General features: G+C 43.1%; 1 protein-coding gene across 1 annotated transcript in view; it reads right to left on the reverse strand.

Annotated features, from left to right (window-relative positions):
• Positions 1 to 2,217: 2,217 nt before the first annotated feature.
• St8sia1 (ST8 alpha-N-acetyl-neuraminide alpha-2,8-sialyltransferase 1) overlaps positions 2,218 to 24,477 on the reverse strand; it is a 123,584-nt gene continuing 101,324 nt past the window's right edge. The window contains exon 5 of the mRNA XM_051155547.1: positions 2,218 to 2,759. Coding sequence (XP_051011504.1) covers positions 2,273 to 2,759 — 487 coding nt within the window. The 3' untranslated portion in view covers positions 2,218 to 2,272. The remainder of the gene's footprint in view (positions 2,760 to 24,477) is intronic.

Below are 24,477 nucleotides of genomic sequence, written 5' to 3' on the forward strand. Positions count from 1 at the left end.
CTCCTGAGAAGGAAAGGCAGTCAGCACAGGTGAAAAGCACAGTACTGACCATTTTTGTTCTGCAGTTCAGATGCCATATAGAATAGCTTTAAAATTGTATAGACTAAACATACAAATCTATTACAGGGACCTGATCCAGGAACTGTATGGCAGGTTAGAACTCCAAGAAAGCATTCTCGGTGAACTGTGATGTGTGGATTTTATCAGCTTCTTGCTTAGATTTTGACCAATTAGTGCATTCATTTGAATGCGTATTTAATTCATCTTTGTATGTGTTGTTTACTTAGCCCTCTTACACTTTTAATGAAGTCTATTGGTAAATATGGATTCTTAGATAATTATTAAATATTAAATACCAGTAGCTCTAAATGGGCATTATATTCAGGGTTGCACAGATGTAACAAACACAGCTCATATAGCCTTCCGGATACCCTGATGTTCCACGCAGAGACGGACAGCTCTGCACAGTGGTGAACTTCCCAAACTGAGTTCCCTAAACATCAGCCCAGCCTATGGACCGTTGTGCCACTCAGTCTCAGCTCAGATGCTATTTCTACAGGAACCTGAATATTTGATCACATTCGGAAATTCCCTAACCCCAAATGTACAACCCTTCAGTGGCTTTGTTATCTTGTCAGTTAGCCTTCTTTTGAAAGCCTCCCCCCTCCCCCGCCCAATTCTCAGAGCCATAGCCAATCAGCTAAGTTTCTACCTTCAAGATGAAATAGAGCTTTTGAGTTGATTTTTACCTACATCATGACAACATTTGAAAGAATAAACATGAATCCTCACAGCTTCTTGGAGCTTAACACACCTCAAAGCACAAAGATCCTGAGAGCTTGTCCCTTACCTAGAGTAAGTACAGTGCGCCAGATTCTGCCTGCAGCTTTCCCCTGCTGTGTCAAAGCTGCTGGACTAAGCTGTAGAAGCAGGCCCAACTGCTGACAGACACTAAGGACACAAACAACTTGTGGTCCCTACCTTCCCCCTTGCATGAGCGATGCATGATGTCACTATGCGCAACACAGGTCCCATTCGTGAAATTGTAGAGTGGAAAGAGGCAGTATGATCAAGAGAGTAGTTGTCATTCTCGATTGTGTGTTTGAGGGTAGGCCTTGCACCCTGTGCTAGCATGCAAAGCAGCGGCAACTACTGTGGCAGCCAGACTTACGTCAACATGGAACAGATGCCATCCTATATCTCTGTGGCTCTCCAACGCTGGTTACAGACACCAGGCCATTCGCACTCAGTATTGACAATTTCATGAGAATAATCCTTGATTACTTTGTATAGTGTGTCAGACCATATGTGTCTATATTCATGTGTACATATACACACCTTATCTTGAAAGGAAATATTCCTATGTATGCACACATGAATTATCTTGAAGGACCACATTCATGTTAACGAGGGAAAGGCCCTGCCTGCTGGGCTGTCTGTCTGTCTCTTGGTGAGCCAGCTACTTCACCTCTCATTCAATGATGAAGATGCCCTTGCATTTGCTTTACAAGTAAATAATGTTGTATATCAAGTGATTTTGTAAAAATAATAGCAACAGAACCAATGGGTTGATGCGGTGGGGACCTAAAACCGAGATCTTCGCTCGGCTTCTGAGGACAGGAAGCAGCTCGTGTTGTCGAGACTACGAATCAACACAGCCTAAATTCAACAGAGCTTCATGGGAAGTACACTTAACCAAAAAGAGGCGAGAGGCGATTCTTGCTTAAAACTGCGCTAGTGGAGGGGACCATGGGGGACAAATTGACATAGACTTTTTTTTTAACAAATCACAATAATCAGGAGGAAGGATTTTTGAACCATCACACATCCACAGCCCTAAACAGGGCAAAAATGAATCATAATTTTCAAAACCTATAGTTCTATTGCCAGTCTCAATAAGAACAGGTCTGTAAAAAATGGTTTTGCTGCCATCATTCGCTGACAGTCAGCAATACCGCAGCATCTCCCACACGTGCATGATGAGCCCCTCGGCCTCGGCAACTAGAGTTCATCTGCTCCTTGGATCGCATCTTCCGCCAGCACCACAGCCTTACAACACGCTGTGAAAACACTCCCCAGAACACTGTATCTCCTATTGTTCTCCAAGCCAAGATCAAAAGCAAAGTTTTGCTTGGGTTTCTGTTTTTTTGTTTTTTGTTTTTTGTTTTTTCCTATCATGTCAATCTATGACACACTTTGGTGGTTCCTTGTGGAAGTCACATGGAAAAGCTAGCAAAAATACCCCGCCTAGCCCTTCCTTCTTCTGCAGTCCCTAGGAAGTGGGCTGCAGTGACAGCTCCTCACATGGGTCCAGCTGCATCCTCAGTGCACCAATTTTATGAAGGTACCAGAGTTGGAGAAATTCCTCAGGCATGGCGTGGAAGCCCGAGAAGGGCAAGACGTTGTCATAGTAGTGATGACTGATGGGCTCCTCATGCATATTCACAGAGAAGGGCCAGAAGCCATAGATGGCCACCTCTTCACAAAGGCCCAAGGCTGCACTCACCAGGAAGAGCCCAGTAGACAGGCGCTTGGCATGAATCCCTCTACTCTTCCAGAACTTTCCAATGTTCCGCAGGAAGTTGGGGTTAGCAAAAAGCACTGTTTGATTGGCAGCAACATCTTTCAGTGTATAATACACGCGGAGAGAGGGCTCTGTTCCTGTCTTCATAGAAAAAGCAGGCATATAGATATAACTATGGTTATAGATCTTCATGTTGTCCACAAACGTCTTTCTGGACCACAGCAGGTTTTGAAATCTATGGGGAACAAAAGGCTCAATTAAACCTCAGAAACACAGACATATCAAAGCCCACTTACCTTGTCCTCTGAAGGCTCAAGTCATCAAACAGAGCACATGAAAAAAATCTTTACTTGGAATTGCTCATCAAACACCCCAATTCATCAAACATCCCTCCCTTGAACTCATCAACACTCCTTAAGGAAGCTGTACCAAATTATTATCAACGGTTTACTTTGTTCTGTCCTGGAATGTAAGATGATTTAACACTCATGAATTTGGAAAGATTGTTGGCTGGGATGGTGGTGGTGGTGGTGGTGGCAAAAGCTACACTTGTGGTCTGATAGAAACATTAAACTGGTTTCCTCATCTGAAGATAAAAAAAGAACCATTTGTAAGACACCTTTCCCATCAAAGCTCCATGTTCTAGTAAGTCTTTAATTGGCCAAGGCTCTAACTGTAAGACTACACAGGAGCCAGGTGCAGTGGCGCACGCCTTTAATCCTGGCATTCCGGACAGAGGCAAGTGGATTTCTGTGAGTTCAAGGCCAGCCTGGTCTACAAAGCCAGTCCAGACAGAGAAACCCTGTCTCGAAAAAAACAAAACAAAAACAGCAAAAGGACTACACAGGAAAAGAAAGTCCTGTAACTGTTGTAGCCCCATGCAGATAGCTGCCCAGATGCCTTTCTGGAGAATTCTCCTTCCATCCGATCATGCAGGGCCACCTATGGAGAGAATCTCTGATTCAAATGGATGCATTTAAAATGTATGGAATACCTCCTCAGTGCTGGACATGAGGGAAATACAATTAATGGCTTGCTTGTGCCTTCATCTGCCTTTTATTGATCTTACTTGTCCCGTGTGTATGGGCACACTGGGCATTGTGGGGGGGGCGGGGTCAGAGAGCAAGCTTGGGTGTCAGTCATCACCTTCTACCTTGTTTTTGAGACAAGAGTTCTGGGTTTTGTTGCTTGGCACTGAAGAGGTCAAGCTAGCTGCCCCCAAAGCTTCCAGGGTGTCTTTGTGTCTGTCTCTCATCTCACCATGGGGATTCTGGGATGACAGATGCCTGCTACTATGCACAGTTTTGTGTGGCTTCTGGAAATTTGAACTTGAGTCCTCATACTTGCAATTCTTCTCCCACTAAGCCATCTTCTCTTTTTTTGCCTCTTTTTTTTTTTTCTTAAACTCAAGAAATCCAAGTCCAGCTAAGAAAACAGAAGTGTACAGATACAACAGAATGTTCCAAATGCCATGCTTGATACATCTACAAAGTACCATAGAATCAAAAAAAAAAAAAAAAAAATCAGTTATGCCTTGAAAGAGTGAGCAAGGTCAGGGAAAGCTAGAGAACAGATAACTTCAAAACATCTTGCTAGGGAAACAAGAAGGATAAGATAAAATAAGCTACAAGGTCGTAGGTAAGAGTGCACAAAATGCCACAACAAATTAAGAAGGCTTGTTGGTCCAGGAACGTGGAAGATGGGAGTGGTTTGGACAGTATCTGAAGATGAGGTGTGATGGAGAAGATCTTCCATATCGCTAACATTTTGCCCTTGTTGTCACTCTGTGCTGAGGGCCCCTCATGCCTCAGTGGCTGCCGACAGACAGCACGTATCAGTGTCAGGATGCCAGAGAAGATTGAGGAGAGGCCTGCAGCTGGGACAGTAGATAAGGCGGCTGCAGCAGCAGCAAAAACCAAAATAAAAAGGAGAAAGAATAGGGAGAGGAGAGAGGGGAGGGGGATGAGGGGAAGAGAGAGGAAGGGCAGGGAAGGCAGAAGAGGGCGATGAAAAGACAGGATTTCTGTCTGTCTCAGGTTCCCTGCAGGGAGAGCAAAACAGAGCTACAGGGAGCAGAGGCACGCCAGCCTCGCTGTAAATATGGAAGATTCACTGTGGCTACACAATCAGGGCTCTCTGTCTGCCAAGAAAGGAATGTGTGCTCCTCAAACCTAGAAGGATGGCCTCTCAGACTGTCTGCATGTCCTTGACCCAGAAGCCACAGGAGCCATTTCCCTAGGGCCCCGACCAAGGGAAAAGTGGTTGCATCTCCACTTGAAGTCACTCATTCTACAGACAGCAGTGGCTCTCAGCCTTCCTAATGCTGCGGCCCTTTAATACAGCTCCTCGCGTTGTGGTGACTTTAACCACAAAATTATTTTACTGCCACTTCATAACTGTAACTTCGCTTCTGTTATGAATTGTAATGTATGATATGCAGGATACTTGACATGTAACCTCAAAGGGTCCCTGACCCACAGGCTGAGGACCACTGCTCTAGAGGAAGCTAAGGAAACACAGTCAACCGTTTTCTAGAGCGGTTCCAACCTCTCTCACGTGGATTCCTAAGTTGGACATGGGCTCCGCTCAGCTCTTCTGTCGTTCCTACTCTTGCCCACCCAGACAAAGAGCTTTTGCTCTTCCTAAATTCACAAACGCCTTCCCAATAATGCAGAAGTGGCACCCAGATGACCAAACTGAACTGTCCTTGGACTTTGGCTCCAATAACCAAGAGTCTGTTGATGTCCCACTGTCTGGAGTCCGGGTCCGATGCTGGACTTTTATATCATCATTCTGAGTCTGTGAGATGCACTCGCTAATTTTTGTTGGCAATTTGAATGGGTTTATACTCACCAAGGAGACACTTCTGTGTGTGCCTTTGACGGCATTTCTAGAAAGGCTCTTAAAAGGAGAGAAGATGCTCTCAATGTGAGTCTGAGCAACTCTAGTCCGTGGGCTGGGGCCACCAACTGGCTAAAACAGGGACGGCAAGATGAGTCCCAGCATTCACCTCTCTCTGTTTCCCAATTGTGTTGCCATGTGATCAGCCACCATGTCCCAGCTGCTCTGCCTATCCCACCAAGAAAGTCAAACTCTTCCCTAAGCTCATCATGCCGGCTATTTTCTTCACAGCAGAGAGAAATGAAGCTGATACAACAGAGCGCCTTTGTGAGCTGCCTCCGCCTGTCCTTCACCACCTCTTTCTGCATCCCTAACTATCTTTCTCCACTGTGCACCTCAGGGCCAGCTCTGTACCTCTTCCCAACTGTTTATACTCTAAGCTGGGTTTCCCAATATTAACCTTTCCCTCCCTGCCCCCACCTCTAGGGAATCACTCCCTCTGGCTTGTAGGCATGAAAACTAGCCCGCCTCACTCACTTTATTGACCAGTATTTGGCAGTTCAAAGATGTGTTTATTCCAAGTGTTCAATGCAATCCTGCCACATGTGTGTGCACTCTGGAATGATTATGACAACAGGCTAGAATTTGATTTTTAAAATACTTCTTGATATACCCACGCTGTGAGCTTATTCTGTGGGACCCTGCTGCTAAATTCAAAGCCTGGCTTTACCGGATAGCTCCTGAGCTTGGTGCAAAATTCCCTTTGTCAGCAGGGCACCCTCTTCTCTGCCTCATCTGGGGAGCCTGAATCCTGCACCCTGCCCCCCCAACATCCTGAACCTGAGGAATGCCACATTGTCTTTAGAGAAAAAACAAACAAACAAAAACAAAAACAAAAAAACAAAACAAAAAAAAAAACCAGGTTTGACTCCTTTTCTCCTGGTAGAACCTGTTCAGCAAGCTCCTGGGAATTCCTGGAAATGTGACCACCATATGCTAATGAGACCTTCCTTAGCTTTCAACAAATGACCTTTAACTGTACCTGGAAGTTCTTCCCCCACTCCTAGGATAACTAAGTACTGTGCTCCCTTTCCTGTGACAAGGCTGTGTTGCTGCATGTAAATGAAGTGTCCCTGGCACCCTTGGCCTCAGTGACTCAAACACATTTACCCCCAAAAGTTCTACGGCCCAAGGTTTATAACGTCCCTACTTCACAAAATAAACAACTCGCTCTCTCACTCCATTCCTCCACCAGGACAGCCTGAGACTCATCATTTATTCTGGGGAAGGATGGGCTCCCTCCTCCATGAAGAACTTGCTGCTGGATCATCCGGGCCTGGCTTCTGGTCAGGCAGCCATAGCTGCCTTGGTCACCGCAGAAGAGGAGGCGAGCTTCTGACCACCAACAAAGCGGCAGCCAGAACTCAGGTCCAGCCAGCTATGAACTGACAAGGCACGGGTGTCCCTTTGCATTCTCTGCCATTAGCACAGCAACTTAACCGAAGGGCTGTAACACCCCAGTTTCCACCGCCATCTGGTACCAGCAATCTCATTAAAAAGAGCTAATTGTAACACAGTGGGAAACTCCTTCCAAACCCCAGTGAGATCTGGGAGCCTTATACACGGGCCTCCGTCTGAGCACTCTAGCCGCTCCTGAGAGAAGCGGAACCTTTGATCCTGACGTTCCTCTGTCCCCACCGGCTGACAGTGCCCGGGCTGGCCCAAGAGAGGAGCTTACACTTCCGGTGCGACGCCCAGCAGCCGCGGCAGGGAAAGCCGAATGACGCATTCTGACTCTCATCTGCCATCGATGTTTTGGGACAGTTAGTCCGCTTCTACCATCTTCCTTTATTGCCTCCAGCCCTTCGGTTTACTGTGCAGTAGCTCCCATTCCCTAGCGTCTGATCCTTAGGTATCCAATCATCTGTATCCATAGTTGGCTGCACCGCCTTGGGGAACCATGGGAGAGGTCCATAACACAAGAGCGTATGGTTTTACTCCTGTCTCCAAGCTGTTTGGTTTAGCGAAGGACTGTCATTTCTCTTTGAGTTTTAACTCTGAAAATGAGCGCCTTTTGAATTCACTATAGTCTTAATTTTCGCCATGCTATCTATGTATTGTATTTTAGGATATTTACTTAGCCCATTACTTAAGTAATAAGATTAATTAAGAGGTCAGTTCAGAGCCAGTGAGATCATTTAGAAAGGAAAGGGTGCCACTGTCAAGGCTAACAACCTGAGTCCAGCGGCCGGGACTCATGACAGAACCAATCCCCACAAGTTGTCCTCTGCCCTCAACATGCATGCTGTGGCATCACAGACAGACTCTCACAAACAACACAACACAGGTAAATAAATTCAACTCTACTCTGTATCTGCTGATGTAGCTACATCTGTAGCTGTTGTCGTTAGTATTTACTGATCAACAGTTTAATAGTGCTGGTTTTAAATTTTACTAATGTCCTGTAAAGTTCTATTAGCACCACAGAAGAGTGGTGCTACAAGGGCTTCCTGCCCTTCCGCTGAGCCCCAGCCTCTGGGCACCAGCACACGTTTGCTCCACCCGGTTAGCTTCACCTGTCCATCCAGTGATATTCTACAGGCTCCTGAAGACCCATGAGAAACAGTTAAAGCTAATCCCTTCATTCTCACTTAACCTCTCAAAGGTCTTCTTGGGTTGTGGTGGTGACAGAAGTCTGGAGTCCCAGCACTGGGTGGTCTGAGGGAGGAGTAGCACCATGATGTTGAGGCTAACCTAAGCTACATAGTAAGTTCCAGGCCAGCATGAGCTATAGAATGGAAGACTGTTTCTCAAAAATACAACATCCAGCAGGCAAGATTGCTCAGTGGCATAGGCACTAGCTATTGAGCCTGAAACCTACTCCCATCCCTGGAACCACATGGAGGAAGGAAAGAAATTGACTGTGGTGGCACACGTGCCTCCCTGAACATACATTCACAATAATTAAAGACATAAATAAACAGTATAATACTAATAATGATTAAATTAAAAATAGTAAAAGTTATTGAATTTTCGATGAGTCAATACAGCCTTTAAAACTATATACTCTTGAAGATGGGATTTGTTTAATTAACCCTTTACATTTTATAATCCAGCTCATAAGAGTTGTGTGTCACATATTAAAATTAAATGGAGATATAAATCAATAAAGTTTTGCTCATACCTGTAATATGAATAGCCAAGGATGAAGAAGGATTGTTGTTTGAGTTTGAGGCCAGCTGGGGCCACACACAGAATTCCAGGCCATCCTGGGCTACATATCCAGCCTTGTTTCCAAAGCAAAACAAAACTTTAAAACAATGAAAATAAAGCTTTCATTTAATAAAGACACTGAGATAATTTAAGTATATTAAGGTATTTTAAGATATACTAAAGACACTGGAAGTTTAAGGAATAAATTTATGCCTCGTGAGAAAATTCCAGCAGAATTTCCAGACAAGCAAGACAGCTATTTGGAACTGTAGATAAAATAATAGAAAAATGAAAGAAAGCCTGTGGACTTAGCCCCTCAGCAGACGAAAATACAAACAAAATTGCTGATGTCAACAATAAAAGTGAAACACTATTGCCATGAGACATAAGACAGCTACTGTAAAAAGGAAATTATTCTAAAAAAAAATTACAACAAAGTGGCTGGACACCAGTGGGACTTATAATTTAAAGTACTGGTACTGAATGCACTCCAAGTTTCAATTAATAAGAATATTATATATTTGGTTAATGGGTTGCTGATGATGGGATTGCAAACTGAGCAAGCTTAAGAAACAGAAAGACCTTGTTTCTCTCTCTTTTCACCTAAGCTCTAGAAATGAGACAGAATATTGTTTCGAAAAATCCAGATCCACAGTGAAAACAAGGAAGAAATCAGACCCTTGGGAAACCTTTCCATGTATGTTAACCACATAAAACAGAAATAGCCTTAGAGAAACCAAAACTTTCAGAGTAGAAAAGGTGGCAGTGTCCTGTGCCCACAGCCAGGAGACACTGCAGAAGAGAGGGGTCCCGACAAATCAGCAAGGTTATCAGTATGACTGACAACCTGAGGCACTGGGGGCACACAAGTGGGTCAGACCCTAAAATCTGCTATCCCTGTGCATGGTGCCGAGGTGTTAGGTCCAGGCGGGTGTGCGCTCAGCCTGAGGCAAACTGATAATATTCTGTGCACACAAGCATCCGCATCCAGGCTTACATCGCCCAAAGGAATGATGGCATTTACCTTTCCCAGCACAAGAACAAGAATCTGCAACTGCATAAAATGACTCCCGGGAGCTGTCTACGAGAAACTGAGAGCAGCGTATTCTCAGCTGGAGCAACCTTTAGCAGGTCCTGAGGTGAGAACAGAGAGCCAAAACAAGAGGACACTGAGGGGCAGCCTGGAACTCAGAAACAAAAGGAACCAACATCATTAGAGGGGCAGAAAGAAATGCTTTGAAATCTATATTAGTCTGTTTAAAAATATGAATTGTGATTGTATCCAGACTAGGGTGCTATAAAAAGGAGAATATTTAGGTAATAAAAACTGTTGGCAGTTAAAAAAAAATATAGTGACAGATGGGTTCTGGCAAGGGAAGCTCCAGGGAACCAGCCTCAACGGCCACTCCAAGACAGTGCTGAGCAAGAGACCACACCTCCGCCATGGTTGCCTCAACACGCTGATTCCCCTAATGGACTCAAGTGTGTGACACTTGCAAGGGCATGTGGCATGAACCAGTGCTGCACAGAGGGGCTCTGAAATACTCAGAAAACATAAAAGTTGGGCTGGGTGGGAAACAATGCCATAGACTGTTTGCCTAGTGAGCTATGTGTCTGTAGCTGCAGCATAGGCACAGACCTCAGTGGGGAGGTTGGTCGGCAAAGCACAGTGTGCAGGACAGGCCTGCCGTGAGGGCCAGGAGAAGAGAGAGCAATCTTTATTTTCCCACAAGAAATCAATAGATACATTAGAAAATTTAAAACTGTAATTTAGCATGCTGCTTCCAAATCAAAGAAAAAAAAAAAAGGTCAGGCAGAGACGTCAGAAAAAATTGATTTTTTTGAAACATGACTTAAGGGGAAGGGAAGGGCTGAGGCTGGAGACGGCTGCCTTTCTTTTTAAGCTTTATTGTTCTGTTAGAATTTTCTAAATGTCGGAAATGCGTGGTTTTTATAAAACGGAATATTTAATTTTTAAGATCATGAAAATTTATAAAAATAATGTGTGTTGATGAAATTCACAAGACCAAGAAAATTGTATGTCACTAACAAGACAATATGTAAGCATATATGCATGTATGTATATATGTATATATACATGCATGTATGTCTTGTATTATACATGTTTGTATGCATGTGTGTATATGTGTATAATCCAGGTATATGTATATTCATGCATGCATATATGTATGTTTTATATGTATACATGCATGTATGTATGTGCATATGCCTATTGTGTATTTTATGTTGTACATGTACACGTGCATGCATGTGTGCTGTACATGTATGTGTACATATATGTAGATATGTATTGTATGTGCATATACTGGTATGTATATATGTATATACACAGGTATGTATGTATACAGGTATGTGCCTCCATATGTGTGTATATATGCATGTATGCATATGTGTACATATGTACACATATATAAAACACAGATATTAAAAATTCACAAGTCCACATAGTGATTCTTTAGTTTGAATGTGTACACTTTAAAATACAGAATAGAAGCTCTGTAAAAGTGCCTGCACACTCTGTTACAAAAGAGAACTCAATGCAATGAAACAGCTGCAGCACAGGCCACTCTGTCATCAGAAGGTGCTAGAACTAGAACTCAACAATGTAAAGACATACACACTGTGGAAGAAAAGCTCTTACAGAGCGATTGTAAGAGGAAGCCTGTCAGTGCCCATCCACATAGTGTATACAGCAAAGCCAACTGAAACAGCTGTCGGAGCCACCAGAGATGTGAGCGAGATTTCCTCACAATAGAACAGCAATGGAGGACTTAGAAAATGATAATAAAGTATTTAATTTACCATTATAATACAGCCCCCAAACAACCCGCATGTTGTTTTTCTAAAAAAGTCTCCCCAAATACACTTGTAAACTCAACATTGTCTCTGGTGGGAGCGAGTGGTGGCTCTGTTCCAGGGGACAGCGTCTGAGTCCATTGAGGATGGAGGAGAAGGCCCTGTACACCTGTGAGGACCAGCAAGGACCAGTGTGACAGAATCAGCAGCCTAGGCTGCCCTGAGCTGATCCCTTTCCTGTAGCCAGCTCTCCACAGTTTTTTCTTTCACTTTGTCTATAACAGGCTCAGCCATAACACAATAGAAGCCTCCTGATAATCCTAAGGTGGATGTGTTAAAAATGCTCCGCAGGATTGAGATGATGATTCCTGAAGTGATTCAGAACCCAGAAAAGTCTTTAGACAAATACAACAGAAACCGTACAGTTTCTTGAGGTACATAATTATTCTCAGAAAGTGCACAGAGTGTATACACCAATTCAGCAAGCAGCTTTTTTCAAAGAACAGATTAAAGAAGCTAATGAGTATACAGAAACATAAGGACATTATTAGTTCAAGATTGGGGAAGTTATCTGTTCGGGTGCCAGGACCTCAAGTTAGAAAATTGGCAAGGTTAGCTAAGACTCAACCAGCTCTGTGCCAACAGAATAAATTTCCTTGTCTTGGCTCTGGCTATGCAGAACAGAAATATAGATATTGTTAAGAGTAAGGTTGGATAAAATTTGTACTAGGCGTTTAAGATACACTGTGCTGCCCACAGTGACCATGGAGATGTGCTTAACTACGAGGCCTTAAGGTTAAATATCTGCTTAGGAAAAATAAAGTATATGAGAAGGAAACTCAATTGAAAAAACAGTCAGAGAATCACTCATTTTCTGGTTTCTTGGAACATATCTGAGGAAGTAAAACTGAAAGCACACTGAATGCATGCACTGATCTAGTTTACACATTTTGCATGAAATTTAGACTCATTTCAAATTTTACTTTACAATAAAAGTGGCATTTCAGTTGAGACTGCCAGAGTCCAGCTCCAACAGATTCAAAGATCCCAAGGACAGAGGCATCCTGAAAGATGTGGCCCTGACTCCACATTTCTGTCCTTGGGGTCTTTGAATCCATCGGAGCTTGACTTTGGCAATCTCAACTGAAATGCCACTAATATTTTAAAGTAAAGTTTGAGATGAGTCTAAAGTTCACAGGAAACGTGTAAACTAGGTCAGTGTGTATATTCAGGACAACACGGAGTAAAGAGTAATAGAGGGTGAGGCCAGGGCTGGGAAGACGAATCTTACCAGTGCCAAAACTGAGTACATAACCGTGGTGACTCAGGACGCCCTAGAGACAGGATGGAACGCTCCACTTTTGAGGACTCCCCCACCTGACTAGTGACATTTTAAACCAGCTTACATGAGACTTGCTACCCTGTGCACTGTACCAGGACTGCCAGCTAATCAACAGTGAAAACTATGGTAAATGTTTGCCCCACGCCGCTCAGAAAATTAAGCTCCAGACAGAATGATGGTTCCTAAATAAAAACAGAAGAAAGCGCAAGGGAAACATCTGTAAGACCTAGGCACACAAAAGCTCTTTGAAATAATCCATAAAGGCAAAATCCATTCAGCAAAAGATTGCTAGCAAAAACTGCTTACAAATTAAAGACAAGCAGATGGGGCACAGTAGTGCAGGCCTTTACTCCCAGTACTTGGGAGGCAGAGAGAGGAAGATAGATAGATCTCTGTGAGTCCTAAACCAGCCTGGATTCTCATTTATTTGTAACATTAATGATAATCAGGGATAAAAAGTGACACAATTAAATTACAGAAATAGTCAGCACTCAGGTAACAAGCCAGGCATCATCTCACATGCCTGTGACCCCAATGATGACAGGGGCAGGAGGAACGCTGGTGTGTGCTGGCTGCTAGCCTAGCTAAAACACCAAAACACTGGTTTCAGGTTCAGTGGGAGATCCTGCCTCTAAAGATTAAGTAGGGAGTGAGTGAAGGAGACACCCACGCTCTCCTCTGACCCTATGTGCAAGCACAAGCACGCACCTATAAGCCCATAGGTGCATATACCACTCACATATACCATGCTCACACACACCAAGACTCTTGCTTGGGACATGCTCTTTTATTTGAGCCTGCCATAGTCCCACCCCCAGGACAGTGGGAAGAAGTTCTGACTGTCTCAGGACTATGACGGCAGCTTCTCACTCATCTCAGAATACAGCTTCAGGGGTTTTTTAAGTTGTACTTAAGAGGTTTTTCCAGTGGAAAGATACATCCCACTGTCCTGCTGACTGGCATCCATCCACGTGGGGACCTGAGCCTCACCTGTCACTTTCTCCAGGAGCTGTAAACAACACCCTCTAAACACCCTTTATCTCTATCCAGGTCTATCTTTATTGACCTGGTCCCCATGTGGCCACTTGCCTAAGTATTTTCTGATTGCAAACAAATTAACAAAACAAAAAAATCTCTTCTGTGAACTGATTAGAATTTCATGACTCTGAGCAATTAGAATGTTGCAGATTTAAAGGCATCTTTTTTTTCCCCCCAGCCCAGTGTCACTACTCATGTGTCTGGCCTGACAGCCTAACAACTAATGAAACCTTTACAACGTATTCTTCGCCAACCACTCTCTTCCACCAATGCAAAAGCTAAAAATGTCATCAGATGGTGCCTGAGACTCAACAGTCTTCGGCTCTGCTGTAACCCACCTACCTGTGGTGCCCAGGGAAGGAAGTGTTTGGTGAATGCCTTGACTTATGCATGGTTTTCTTTGTTCTGTGACTAACACAATCTCACTTAACCTGTCCTACAGCTGAGCTTGTCTTTGTAGGCAATCCAAATCCGTGATCCCAGGCCATGGTTGCTCATTTGTGCCTCGAAAGTTAACTGTCTCTTTGTCCCTTTAAGGTAAGAGGTGTGTTTTCTGTAGTACCTAAAACATATGTCTTTAGGGCTGGGAAGGGTGAGGGTTCAATCATGAAAGGGCTTCCCTGGAAGCAGGAGGAACTGAGCTTGGTCCCCAGAACCCACACGAGTGCTGGAAATGGTGGGCCTTGATCATTCTTCCATCTTACCTTCTGAGGCAGGTTCTGTCAGTCAAAGCTAGAGCGCACTGATGTGATTCCTGACATTGATACTGGGCCTTCGCATACATGCAAAAACAGAGAGAGTGTATACACACATACACACCCACACCCACACCCACACACACACACACACATACACACACACACCTGGATCCCTTCAGCTCAGTGAGGGAGATCTAGGAAGTTTGCTGAAGGGCTAACTTCAAGGAGCTAAGTCAATTGCTAAGTACTTTTTTAAAAAATTTTTTTATTAATTTATTCTTGTTACTTCTCAATGGTTATCCCATCCCTTGTATCCTCCCATTCTTCCCTCCCTCCCATTTTCCCATTATTCCCCTCCCCTATGACTGTTCCTGAGGGGGATTACCTCCCCTTGTATATGCTCATAGGGTATCAAGTCTCTTCTTGGTAACCTGCTGTCCTTCCTCTGAGTGCCACCAGGTCTCCCCCTCCAGGGGACATGGTCAAATGTGAGGCACCAGAGTACGTGAGAAAGTCACATCCCACTCTCCACTCAACTGTGGAGAATGTTCTGACCATTGGCTAGATCTGGGTAGGGATTTAAAATTTACCACCTGTATTGTCCTTGGCTGGTGCCTTAGTTTGAGCGGGACCCCTGGGCCCAAATCTGCCTACCATAATGTTCTACTTGTAGGTTTCTAGGACCCTCTGGATCCTTCTACTTTGCTATTCTCCCATGCTTCTCTCATCTAGAGTCCCAATAGGATGTCCTCCCCTCTGTCCCGGTTTCCTGGTAAGTGAAGGCTTTCGTGAGACATGCCCCTTGGGCTAGTATGCAGATATAAGTGAGTATATACCATTTGAGTCTTTCTGCTTCTGGGTTATCTCACTCATTATGATAATTTCTAGCTCAATCCATTTATCCACAAATTTCGGGAATTCCTTGTTTTTAATAGCTGAATAGTATTCCATAGTGTATATGTACCACAGAAACACTTAAAGAAATGCTCAACCTCCTTAGTCATCAGGGAAATGCAAATCAAAACAACTCTGAGATTCCATCTTATACCCATCAGAATGGAATGGCTGAGATCAAAAATTCAAATGACACCACATGCTGGCGAGGATGTGGGGAGAGAGGAACACTCCTTCAATGCTGGTGGGAATGCAAACTAGTACAGCCACTTTGGAAATCTATCTGGTGCTATCTCAGAAAAATGGGAATAGGGCTTCCTCAAGACCCAGCTATTCCACTCTTTGGAATATACCCAGAAGATGCTCCAGCTAAGTACTTTTTTCACTTTGTCACAGCAGGCATTTCATTCATTTCAAAGCAGGATGCAAGAGGGAGCAGGAAGCTTTTTCCCTCTTCAGGAATATCACTGGAGCACAAGAGACAGTCGCATTGTCTCCTTGCCCACCGACCATCATTTTCTATCACCTTTAAAAAAAAATGTAAACATGCCCCTTGCCTGAGACGTGAAAATGAGTAATTAGATACCAAATGGCAGTCTTACCTACAAGTCCCTTGTTAGATGCTAGCTTATTTTCTTGAAAGCAGCTTATGCTAACTTCTGGAAATAACCAAACTTTCTAAGAAATCACACAGCCAGCTTTAATCTCAGGAACTGATTATAACAAAAGAATCTCTTTTTCCAGAATGAAGAAAATGGTGCTGGCTTTTGGTTGTGGCTGTAAGTGTCCTTTTCTCTTTGGTGGTCCCCAGAGTAGCAGTCATAGTAATACTTCTGCTTGTCCACATGAAATAAAGCCACAGGCAACGTGAAGAACAGACATCGATTCATTTTGAGGCATACAATTAAAGAGCTGTGTTCTGACCTCTGGAATGCCACCATAAAAAAATCTATTACTTTTATTTTATACACATGAGTGTTTTGCCTGTATGTATGTATGTGCACACTACATGCAAGCTCGGTGCTCATAGTGTATCAGAGGAGGGCACCAGATTCCCTGGAACTGGAATTGCAGATGATTGTGAGCCATTGTGTGGGTGCTGGGAATCAAACCCAGGTCCTCTACCAGTGTGGCAAGTACTCTTAACCACTGAGTCATCTCTACAACCCAAATGCCACCATTTAAGTGAAAAGAATTATAATCCTGTTGGCATAAAACAATGTGTGTGTGTATGTGTGTGTGTGTGTGTGTGTGTGTGTGTGTGTGTGTTGATTCTGCCATAGGTGCACCAGTTCGTTTAACATGTAGGGTGAGTTCAATGGTACATCTGGTGGCAGAGAAGATAGCATGTGCCCCTTCTGCAGGGTACATGAAACATCATACCAATCCCTTCATGTCTTCACATGCCACTGTCTCATCTAATTAAGAGGAGGAATGATGAAGTACCTAATTAGCAGGACTGCTGTGGGGACAGCCCAAGCTCCCACACACAGAGTCCCAGAAGGGACACATGACACATGCTTGTGCTTTTTCCTCTCCTGGCAAGAGCAAGCCATGGCGTCTTGCACCTGAAAGTCTCCTACAGAACCATCCCCTCTGAGGGATGGAGTCAGAATTAGCGGAGAATCCACACACTGAACAGGGCGTGGCTGGCATGCATTCTTAGACAAGGATTGTCACACATGCCAGCAACTGCTTGTGTGTAATTATGTTTGTCAGTCAAAATTCAAGCACATGACCTACTCTTACAACCGCACTGTGAGTACCGAGAAACAACAGGGCAAAGTAAGTACAGGCATAAGTAAAAATGATAAAGCATGTATAATTCATGAGAAACTCATTTCAGAACAGGAGGGATGGCTCCGTGGTTAAGAGCAGCTAAAGAGAATCTGGGTTCAGCTTTCAGAGCCCATGTTGGGAGACTTAACAGCCACCTCATGACTGTCCATAAGTGCAGCTCTAGGGAACCTAGTGGCTCCATGCTGGCCTATGTGGAGAACATACCTACACACACACACACACACACACACATACACACACACACACACACACACATAGAGAGAGAGAGAGAGACATACACAGACACACACAGAGACACACAGACACACAGACACAGAGAGAGACAGACAGACAGACAGAAAGACAGACAGCCACACACACACACAGACACACAGAGACACAGAGACACACACACACAGACACACACAGAGACAGACACACACACAGAGACACACATACACACGCACACACACACACACACACACACACACACACACAACTTTGAGCTGGAAATGTGGCTTAGCAATTAAAAGTACTGTCTGCTCTTGCAGAGGACCTGGGTTCAATTCTTAGCATCCACATAGTGGCTCACAATCATTAGAACTCTAGTTCCAGAGGATCCAGCATCCTCTTCTGGCTTCTGGAGACACCAGCTGCACATGTAGTGCATATACAGACATGCAGGCAAATACTCATATACATAAGATAAGAATAAGCCTTTAAAATAAAGATGAACCTCATTTACAGTATAGCAAAGTATCTCTCCAGTATCAAATATGAAAAGGCTAAACGTAAGTGGGGTTTGACAAGAGAACGAAACTCCTGCAGAATATTATAAAATGAAGCATTTCTATTTTTCATCAAAGAACTTAGCTGTGTCATGCACGCTCTAAAGTAATTAATTGAACTGTTCTTGCATTGAGTATTTTTAATACAGTGTTCATTTATTCTGGGTACCACATTTACTCACATAATGATGCCTTTCATTATCCAAGCATTATGTAAATGAAAGTTTTTGCCAACAAAACATCACAAATCTAAATTACATAGTGTTTTAGTTTTATTATATGTTTATAGCTTCTCATCATTTTTCAGCTGAAAAGTTAGAAAATCAGTTGAATTTCCTTTTTGTTTGCTTGGGGTTTTTTTTTGTCTGTTTGTTTTTGACATTGACTCGACTTGGACTGAAAGTGTAGGAGTGGGGTGCTTTGGATGAGAAATAGCCACAAGCTCATATATTACAGCACAGGGTCCCCAGTGGGCAATGCCATGTGGGGGAGGTCATAGAACCTTACTGGGGAAAGTGCGTCACTAGGAACAGGCTGAACACATGCTATGTCAAAAGCAACCTAGTGGGGAAGCCTCCTTGATGAGAATTCCCACTATAAAATCATCACAAACGAATCATTGATAACCCCTCAGGGGGGTGTGTTTGCAAGTGCTGCAAGAGCAGATGGAATACCACACTGTCAGGACACATGTATGAGCGAGACTATTCTGGGGGCTAACACCAACACCTGAGGATGCCCACGACCCCGGGGTAAACAGTTTGCATTGCCTCTGGAGTGACACACTCTTCTCGTGCCCAGAACCCACTACTTTGGAGACAGAATCAACCACCAGTCTTGACTCTCCCCTTCCCATAAGCCTTTGTAATCCACTGGGCTTTGGTTGTGAACACTCAGGTGTCCTGTCACTCGCAGGCTTGTCTCCTGCAGCACAGAGCCGAGCCAGAACTTGCTTTCTGTGCGACCACCACATGGTCCATCTAACCTTGTGAGTGAAATGCTTACGTGAGAACTCAGATCCTAGTAAGCTCTGCAGATGGAAAAGATCTACCAGAAGCATATGCTCCACAGAAGAAGTTGCTTCCAAACCCTGGGTGAAAGCTGACAAGGCAAGGCAGGTGTCAGTCACACCCCACTAGGAGTGAAGCCGGTCCATTTATTCTTCAACAGCGTTTAATTACTTCTTCCTGTTTACAAAGGCAAACTGGTTTAATGGCAGAAAATTAGGCAATAAAACGAAGTACAAAGCAATATACTTGACATATGTTAAATGTATGATAAGTACATGCTGAATGATGATGGAGAGACAGATTGACATAGATACAGATGATATACGTAATATAAACATATGAATGGAGGACTAATAATAAGCACCAAGCAAACCTACCAGAGTCAGCTTCCATTAACACACTGATTCCTATCTTGTGTACACAGCAATAGCAAGAAAAAATGTACACACAACTATATGCAAAAAAGTCAGACACAGACACACACACACACACACACACACACACACACACACACACAGAGCTGCTGTCATCAATGTTTCTGTTTTCATGGCTAACAAGAAAGAAGAAAAAGACACACCCAATGTTTGCTAACTCAACTTATTTTAGTGTCTCTAAAAAACAGAAGACTTTTTCAGGGCCCCTTTCCTCTCAGGAGGTCCCTCCTCTCTCACTGTCCCTCAATATCTCTCTTCCCCCTCTCTCCCTCCCTCCCACCATCCCCTCCCCTTCCTCTCTCTGGACCTTATTAGATCTCTCACCTGTCCCTCAATCAGCATCCCTACTGAGATGAGGCTGAGCTGCTCTTGTCCTCAGACCCAGTGTCCGTGGGGCTGGAGCCTCTGTTCTGGAAGGAGGGTAGCCGCTGACATTCAGATCTGCAGTCGGCTCCTGGCCCCGAGAGCTACAGCTGCCCTTGCTCAGCTTTGGGCACTGCCTGTTCCAGTGGTACTTTTGGTGTTTTGTATTTTCCCTAATGGAAATGTGCAAGTGTCGTGACTCTCAAAGCACCTCATTACGGTAGAGAGTGTGAGAGGTGTCCCCCAAGGTTTATCCCTGCACAACTCTTGTCACTGCTTTTATGTTTAGTTACTGCAGCTTTTATTTGTGGCTAATGTTTTGGTTTGGGGGATGTAAAGATGTATCTTTAAAAGGCTTGTTATTCACACACACACACACACATACAAACACTTGGCTTTTCCATGGCAGGCATATGTTGTGGGTAGAGAGAGGGTAGGCACAGGGAGCATAGTAGCTACTTTAGTTTGAATTCAGAGCATGTGTTTGTCTTACATAAACATACACACACACACATATATGCTAAAGTATATGATTACATAAATTCTTATTTAATGTTAATAGGCAAATAAATTAATTAATTTATACTAGTCTCCAAAATCTCCAAATCACTCCTCACCTGGAAACAAGGAGAGGAAGTGAATAAGAAAGACCCAGAGTGGACCCAGACATGATGGAGCAACAGGAAGAAGAAGAACATCCCTCTAAACCACCAGAAAACTTCCCGCATAGATAGCTGCTGAGGTGCGAAGGGAAAGGGGACAAAGGCTGCTCCCGTCCTCTCCCTGTTCCATACCTGCCACAGTGAGGGTGCGTTGAGCAGAGAAAATAGCAAAGAGGGGGGCGGCCAGAAGGTATGTCTCACTGGCTGCATTCAGTACGGAGGACTAATTATACACCCATTTCATCTCACCTTCAATTATTTCAAATAGTATACTGCCAACAGCCCCAAGCAAAGCCCAGAAGACTGCTATCCTGCCGATTCAGTAGCCGGGTTAAAGCGGAGTCTCAGAGTTAATTATATTACAGCTGTTGAAAACAGAACATCTATTTTCATTGCATGTGGTGATCCAAGTGTGAGCGAATTGCATCAGCATTTAGAGGGAACTCTTTTCCCTGCTCACACCTAGTTTAGATGTAAGGAAAACAGCAATATTCCCCAATCTGTCCTGAGATACTATCTGCTTAGGCTAAAAAGTATTTGGAGTCACGAACTAACATATATACATATATGTATATATATATATATATATATATATATATATATATATATATATATATATATATATACATAGCTATACATATCAGCCATTCAATTATTTCTCTAAAATATAGATAATACCACTATTCTATATCCACTTTTCAAATTTAGGGAAGAAAGTTCAATAAAGGACATAGTATGGGCCACATTGTAGCATGTCCTAAACTCTAAGTTGCAATGTGTTAGGGTAAGAGATGAAATATATGTACATTAAGGGTAAATTTGAGCAAACAAAACAAAAACAAAGAGTTGTTGTTTAGTTACATTTCTCACCGAGGGACAGAACGCCACCCAGCAGCAACCGAAGGGAAGGGGGTTATTCTGGTTCTCAGTCAAGGCACAGTCCATCGTGGCGACAGCAGTTTGAGACAGCTGGTCACATCACTGCATCTGCAGCCCGCAAGCAGAGAGAGACGAAGGCTCCCGCTCAGTGCCCTCTCTCCTGTGTCAGGAGCCTGAGGGCCCAGCCCATGTGGTGATGCCACCCACATTCAAGACGGGTCTCCCTACCTCAGTCCCTGCTGGTGTGCCCAGGTGTTTGTCCCTGGGTAGTTCTGGACTCTGTCAAGTAGACAATGGTCACCATCACAGTTGGTGATCTGAGCTTATGATTACATTGTAAACATATTAGCCCATAGCGCTTTTTATTAAACATTTTTTACATATGCATTTATATTATTACACACACACACACACAGCAAGAATAACCATGAAACAATCAGGAACTATATAAATGTTACATTCTTAGTGTTTTGGCTATATATATATATATATTTGACAGCCTTGAAGAAAGCATCTTTTCTATCTTGGTGAGTCTAAAATTCTGAATGTAAATCAATATCTATCATATCTCATCTCTATCAACTTAAAACATCTATCTAGACCTAAAAACATCTTAACCTCTAAACAACTAAGCTTAATTGTAAAAGTAAACTATCTTGTCTTCAATTCCATCAGAAATTTGAGAAAAAATAAAATTAATTACTTCAGTATACATGGGGTGCAGGTTAGCAGATTCCCAAATGAGAAGATGACAGAGACAGTTTGCTGCCTGAACAGTCACCCAAAACTCTCTATAATGTTGGAGCATCATCTTCAGCCTCTGGCCCAATATGTCTGACCTATTTGTGAGGCAGGAACTATTGAGGACTTGATTACCCTGTCTTGGCAGAGTTTGGCTGTTGACTCTGCCTGCATCCAAGCTTGCCCTTTTTTAAGGCAGAATTCTACCTGTGGTAGAAATGAGGCCATTTTGCCCAGTGGCTTATTTGCCACATTCAAAGCCATCTCCATAAGGAGGTTCTTTGATGCTCATCATCCTCTTTGAGGTAGGCTGGGTGTGGCCAGGAGTTACCCTGTCTCATTGTCAATGAATCTTTAAAATAATAAAAACATTTTAAAACGCCATGTTCTGTATGTCTCTGAGGTTTTTAAAGACCTTATCAATTTTACCTTATCTTTCTATAGAATCTTATCTGTTTCACATAAGAGGTATATTCTTGTGATTAAAAATAGACTAGTAATTGATATGACCATGATTTAATCAACTAACAACTTGTATAACTTATTTATCTTAAACAGCCTGCAATAGCAGCTTCAAAGCACTGGAAGTAAACCTTGTATTATAATTGAGTTATATGGATACAATACAACATAGTAGAGAGAGAGAGAGAGAGAGAGAGAGAGTGTGTGTGTGTGTGTGTGTGTGTGTGTGTGTGTGTGTGTGTGAAGAATAATCTTAAATTTGAATTCTATACCACTGTATCTAAAATTAAACTTATTTTGCATCTATATACAAAATTCTATGCCAGTGCCTGGTCCATAGCTTTAATGGGCTGAGGCCGACAAATTGTCGGTCAGACTCTCATGTGCTGGGAGGGAGAACCTGGTGCTGAAGATGCTGAGGTGGAAATGGCCTCTCACAGGAGAGAGTCACAAGACCCTTTCTGCTCTACCAAAACAGCTTTCTTGCAAGAATCGATTTGCATTAGAAAATCTCTAGTTCGGCATAAAAGAAAATCTCTGACATTTAAGGAAGAAGTGGGGGGGGGGGGTGGGAAGATGCTGGGGAACCGGGGATTTATTTCAGTTGATGGGAAAAGCTACTCATTTGATATGCTAAAGGAATGTTAAAGTATCAACTGACCTTATTACTTACTGGTCAACTAAGGGAGAGGTCAGATGCATTCTGTCTGAGGGGCTTTACTTTTCTTTGTATGTAATACCTATTCCAATGAATTTTTTTCTCTATGCTCAGTGTGATTCGAAAGTTAAATGGCATTGTTTGGGGAGGCTTGGGGACCCTTTATGAAGCAGAGTCTTACTGGAGGAAGTGGGTCAGAGGGGACAGGTCTTGGGGGCTGAGCATCTCATTGCACCATCTGCACTGATTCAGATTTTCTCAGCTGTGGCCAGGCAGCCTCACATTCCAGTGGCCACAGCTGAGAACTGCTCCCACCATTGTACCTCCTCTGCCACGATGGACGTGTCCTCAGGCCACAAGCAAACACAGCCTTTCTTCTGTAAAGTTGCTTCTTTCTTCTTCTTCTTCTTCTTCTTCTTCTTCTTCTTCTTCTTCTTCTTCTTCTTCTTCTTCTTCTTCTTCTTCTTCTTCTTCTTCGAGACAGGGTTTCTCTGTCCTGGACTCCTTTTGTAGACCAGGCTGGTTTTGAACTCACATTGATCTGCCTGCTTCTGCCTCCTGAGTGCTGGCATTAAAGGTGTGTGCCACCATTCCCGGCCCCTGTAAAGTTGCTTCTTATGAGGTGTTTAACGAGAAAAATAACTAATAGAATAGATAAATTTTATTTGCCTAGTAACATTAAATAATATACTATGTAATCATGTTCTTTAACACACACATATGCACATATATGTGTATATACATATATATATACCTTTACATATTACCTAAGACAAACACATGCTATGAATTCAAACTAAAATAGCTGTTTATGCTCCCTATACCTACCCTGTTACTAGCCACAAGTTATGTCTGCCACAAAAAACCCCACATGTGGGGTAGGTGTTAACAATTCTTTTAAAAATAACTCTTCACACCCCAATCAGGAAAAACAAAGCCACATGGATATTTATTTTCTTCTCATGCTTGTCTTCATTAATTCTTGTTTTTATTAGATAACATTTGTTTGCCTGTTTTTATGGAAGATGATGATCATAAAATTAATTCATGATCTTTTAGAAAAGATTGAAAATGTAATTCAGAAAAAGGAAAATACCCCATGGTCATAAACATTATAAATCACTTGGATATTTCTCAAGAATGCTTGGTCTCAGTATCTGTATTCTTTAAATAAGATCATATACAAATATATTTCTATTTTGATAAGGTCTCACTATGTATCTCTGGCTGGCCTCGAGCTCACAGAGATCTACCCGCTTCTGCCTCCCTAGCACTGGAATTAAGGTATGCACCACCACACCTGGAATATTTTGTGAGGAAAAAGCCAAAAAGCC

This window comes from Acomys russatus, chromosome 13, assembly GCF_903995435.1.
Source record: "Acomys russatus chromosome 13, mAcoRus1.1, whole genome shotgun sequence".
NCBI lineage: Eukaryota > Metazoa > Chordata > Mammalia > Rodentia > Muridae > Acomys > Acomys russatus.